Source organism: Berghia stephanieae, chromosome 4 (assembly GCF_034508935.2).
Source record: "Berghia stephanieae isolate SIO BIC M18660-M18661 chromosome 4, UCSD_Bste_1.3, whole genome shotgun sequence".
Taxonomy (NCBI): Eukaryota; Metazoa; Mollusca; class Gastropoda; order Nudibranchia; family Aeolidiidae; genus Berghia; species Berghia stephanieae.
In genome coordinates this window covers 49,255,252-49,260,251 of record NC_088363.1, presented here as the reverse complement: position 1 = coordinate 49,260,251, position 5,000 = coordinate 49,255,252, and the positions used below count along the sequence as shown (strand labels likewise).

Genomic DNA, 5,000 nt, shown 5'->3' with positions numbered 1-5,000 from the left:
TTCGCATGCTTCCACACTTGTGGAAGCTTTCCGTTTGCAAGGATGTCAGACATTGCCTCTGCTAGCCAGGCCCGTGCCCTGGGGCCCAGATGCGTCACCATATCGGGATATACACCATCTATCCCAGCTGCTTTGCCGTTCTTCACTTCGCTAATGGCTGCACCCACTTCTCGGGGACTGAACGGGGCCGTCCAGTCCGACTCCTCCGCAGGTAGCGAGTCCAAAATCGTACGGTACGCCTTGCGGACACCGCGCTCAAAAGCCTGATTAGGGACCCGCTTGCTACGGTTCTTAATATTCTTGGCAATTGTGTCTGCCTCGCATTCCGGTGCAGCCTTCGCGAAATTCCGATCTGGGTCCAATTTCTTTATCAAACGCCAAGCGTGGCGGCTGGAGTGTGTAAAGTCGAGACTTTCCACGGTCTCCTGCCACCGTTGCTTCCTTCCCTCTGCCAGAGACTGGAGTAGTCTATCGGCTGTGTCCTGGGACTGGGTCTGCTGGTACTCTCGGTACAGCTCTTCCGACTAATATTTGGCAATGAGAGGGTTAAAGAAAGATAGAAGAAAATAAGAATATAATAAAATGTTTTTTTCTTATGAAATGACTGGGTAGCGTGGCTCAGCCGTATGTCTTTGTTTCGCACCCGAAAGGTACCAAGTTCGAATATCCGCTGCTCTGTGTGACCTTGAGTAAGTCACCTAGCCCTAGCTCAGTTTGCGGCGCTGCACTGCGGCTGACGCCTGGGCTATTCCAGCCTTCCCTCGGAATAGACTCTAAAAACACATTTCCCATATCGGATGAATAAAAGGCTTTTTTTTTTAATCAAACATTTAGAATGCAATCATTAAGAATCCAATCAAATAATTTTGACGTACTCATAATCCTCTGCAGGCCGATTTCCCCACTGTGACCAGAGTGTGAAGGTAACAAGGGTAGACAGGAAGCCAGACACAGTCACCAGCTTGATGGCACGGCCCAGACGCATGACTTTCCATCATCACCTAGGCTGGACAAATCGATTGTGGTGGGGGTGGGAAATAGAGAGAAATAATATAAATGATGAAGGTAGGTATTACGGCCGTTACTGATGGCATTCGTGACTCATCGACCCCAAAAACGGTATTATGTCAGGGTAAGCCAGATGCCTAAAAATCAACTAGTTCTTCAGAGCCATTCGGTTTCTATAACGTGAAACGGACAATAGCGATTGCTTGCTATCCTTCGGATAGGACGCTAGTCTACCGCAAGGTACTTTCCGCCAGATCTAACAGATCTAGCTACCCAATCACTGTTGGGTGGACATGGGGACCAGAAAAAAATCTCGGCTGCACTCGGGATCGATCTCGGTTCCTTTGCTTGTGAAGCAAGTGCTCTACCAACTGAGCTATTGGGACCACTAGAAGACTAAAAACGAGTCTAACATTTTTGAAGTTTAAAGTTAAGGTGACAATAATGTGAAATTTTAGTCTTTGACAATTTGAGAGTATTTTTACGAAACTTTCGCCGTAGTAGGCAGGTCTGTTATCTTCTTACTCCAACATGGTTTCAGGGAAATCAGACTTATTCATGGAACGCAACACAATGCCACTCCCACGTCGAAATGTCTCAAAACTGATTCTTATTGGAAGTCTCAGGCTTAATGCTTTGCGACAAGTTATGCGTCATATTATCCAATCGATCCTTGAAGTAAACGTTTTTTTTTTCTGGCCAAAATGTTTAAATATTTATTTTGCTCGAGTTCAGCAGACGTATCGTGTGTCGTGTCCCCTCTCGTCCACTATCCGCCCCTCTGTGTTGTCTGACGGCTTCACTTCGCAGTCCGTGTCGACGAGCTAGACAAATAAATGGACAAGGGAGGTAATCCATGGATTTAGTAAAGGTGATAAAGATTACAGCAGTGACAGAACTTGACAACTCTTCCGTAATTTATTATTATTGTTATTATTTCTGTGTGTACCGTTTAGATAAAGGCGTACAACTTTACACAAGGTCACTCTCTAATGGTGAACATTAAGATTAGTTTGTTGCCACAACAGTATTAAGTATGGATGATTAAGGCGCTGAAAATTTATAATGAAAAATATCAGAATTTTGGGAGAATTTATATTATGTTCTATTGAGAATAATTTTTTTAAACGGTGAAAACTAGATATGTATAACCTTGGACGTTTATAGTACGGTCTATACATTACTAGTAAGAATTACTAAACATGGGTGGCAAAAAAACAATAACAAAGACATGAGTGACGTTAACTTCGTTATATCTATATATTGTTTTGTTTAGGTTTTGTTTTAATAATGATTTTTTAAATATTTGTATTTTTGTTGTTACTATTTTTTTTTTCAGATCACTTTTTTCCAGTTTGATCTTGTTCGCATTGGGTCACGTACCTTTTCTTTGGTGCTTATAGATACATGTAGATTTTAAGATAGCTAGTAATTTGACTACCCTCCTATCTTCAACAACTCGCTGCTGTGTACCAATCAACCAGTAGATTTTTTACCAATCAAAACATGGAATTTGTGACACACCTTCACACGTGCTCGGACCAACATCGTTGGTTGCTTATAGATAGTTCGAAGATGACGTCACTCAGGTATTTGTTATTGTTTTTTGCCATCCGCGTTTATGAATAATGCTCACTGAACTGTATTAACCTGACTATAAACATTCATGGATACACACAGTTTTGTGTGTTGGTCTCTTATACTTCCGGATGGCAATGTTATGAGCTTCTGAGCCAAGCGCATACTATCTATAAACAATAAAGTGAATGAATTCGACCTTTCTCTGATAATTGTTATTGTTTCATCCCGCCAAATAGGTGACTAGTTATCACACGGTTTTCTCGAACGTTTAAGTTTACACATGATAGATTTCTGTGTTTGTTTTATTCATCAAGCGATAGAACAGTCTGTATTTTACTGAGACACATACCAACGATAGTAAAACATGTGTAGTTTGCTATGTTTACCAATCACTGTCATTGTTTACATTATGTGGACTGTCCGAGAGGCGTGGTTGTCTGTCTATTGAGGCGAGTGCTCCCTTAATTGAGCAATCTTGACCAACGATTGGACCTTGTGAGATTGTATGTGATTGTATAATATTGATTGTATAATATATAACTCGAAATAACAAAGCCTTGAGAAAAAGGAATCACTTGGTAAGAGTTAGCTTCTCTACCATTCTCTGGAAACAAACAAGATGCTTCAGTCTGTGATAGAATTTGTCATGAAAAGCAACAGACTGGCTCTGTGGTCTTGTGCTATGACACTCGCCTTCGGACTGGAAGATCCAGGGTTCGAGTTGCCCTCTCAGCGGCGCATAGTTGAGTCCTTGGAAAATGCTCTCTATTTACTTATATTTTCTCACTGTACTCAGGTGTAAAATTAGTACCCGACAGGTAAGAGTGTGGTATTTGTTAGAAAATAAATTGGAATGGTTGATCTCCTAACAGGCATCATATTTCATGTTTTTATACAGTTATACGAACAATGTTAAGTGTTATTATTTTTATTTTTTTTGCTAGGTACTTTTGTTAAGCGCTTTTAGCACTTTAAGTGGATATTACGCGATTTTATTATATATATATATATATATATATATATATATATATATATATATATATATATATATATATGTGTGTGTGTGTGTGTGTGTGTGTGTGTATAAAATAGAGTTTTCTTAAATCTGGCCATTTCGACTTTATGGGCATTTTTTTTCATCTACAGCATTTCATTTCAATATCGTTTTAAGGCGATGGCTTACAATTGTTATATATGTGTTTTGTGAGAAATGTCAGCACAGCAAGAAAATGTAGTTACATGGAGGGTAGGTATAAGTAGTTTGTGTGAGATTGCCAGCAATTTAATAATTACACATGGGTATGTCAGTGACTGAAGGTAGGTATGCTGACCATAGGGGTAATCAAGGGTGAACGAGGGTAGTGAAGTTATAGCATTGGATGGTGGGGTTGGGGGGGGGGGGGGGGGGGGGTTAGACGATTTGAGAATTGGGGGGGGGGGGGGGGGGGGTCGGGAGTGTGAAGGACAGAAAGAGCTTGGAATGGGAAGGAAAGATTCTTAATAGAAAGAGTGGGTGAGTGAGTGAGAGAGAGAGAAAGGGAGAGAGAGAGAGAGAGAGAGAGAGAGAGGAGGGGAAAGAAAGAGAAAAGAGAAATAAAGAAAGGGAGATATAGAGAGATATAAAGTGCGAGAGAGAGAGAGAGAGAGAGAGAGAGAGAGAGAGAGAGAGAGAGAGAGAGAGAGAGAGAGAGAGAGAGCATACGATTGTGATTGTATTATTGTAAGCCTTATTGAAGTTAAACTATTTCTAATGTTGTTGTTGTTGATGATGATGCTTTACGTATAGGCATATCTAGGTCTTGTTGCATTTGCTGTTGTTATTGATACCGCCGCTTGTGTCGTTGTTGTTTCTGTTGATGTTGTTGCTATTGGATGTACATATTGTTATATAATATTATGTTGCTGTCTGGCAAGAATCATCGATACCCTTGAAATTAGAACTCTTCTTTGTTATAACTCGCTCGAGTTATTTTCTATGTTGTATAATATGACCCCCCCCCCCCCCCCCCCCCCCACCCACACACACAAACACACTATACAAAAGATATGATTCTTTCCTCCTCCTCCTCCTCCTCCTCCTCCTCCTCCTCCTCCTTCTTCTTCTTCTTCTTCTTCTTCTTCTTCTTCTTCTTCTTCTTCTTCTCCTTCTTCTTCTTCTTCTTCTTCTTCTTCTTCTCTTTCTCCTCTTCCTCCTCCTCCTCCTATCCCTCCTCCTCCTCCTCCTCCTCCTCCTCTTCCTCCTCCTCCTCCTCCTCATTCTTCTTCTTATTCATCTTCTCTTCCTCCTTCCCTCGTGCTCCTTTGTCTCCTCCTCCCCACCCCTCTCCTCCTCTTCACTCCTCCTCATCCTTTCCCTCCTCCCTCCTCCTACCCCTCTATTTCTTTTCCACAACCTCCACCCCTCCCCTTTT

At 41.5% G+C, this 5,000-nt stretch overlaps 1 protein-coding gene across 2 annotated transcripts in view; it reads right to left on the bottom strand.

Moving 5' to 3' along the window:
- Positions 1-5,000, bottom strand: part of LOC144970748 (D-glucuronyl C5-epimerase B-like) — a 45,286-nt gene that overhangs the window by 11,851 nt on the left and 28,435 nt on the right. For both annotated transcript variants that reach the window (XM_078910735.1, XM_078910736.1), the window contains one exon: positions 876-1,006. In XM_078910735.1, coding sequence (XP_078766861.1) covers positions 876-985 — 110 coding nt within the window. In that variant the 5' untranslated portion in view covers positions 986-1,006. The remainder of the gene's footprint in view (positions 1-875; positions 1,007-5,000) is intronic.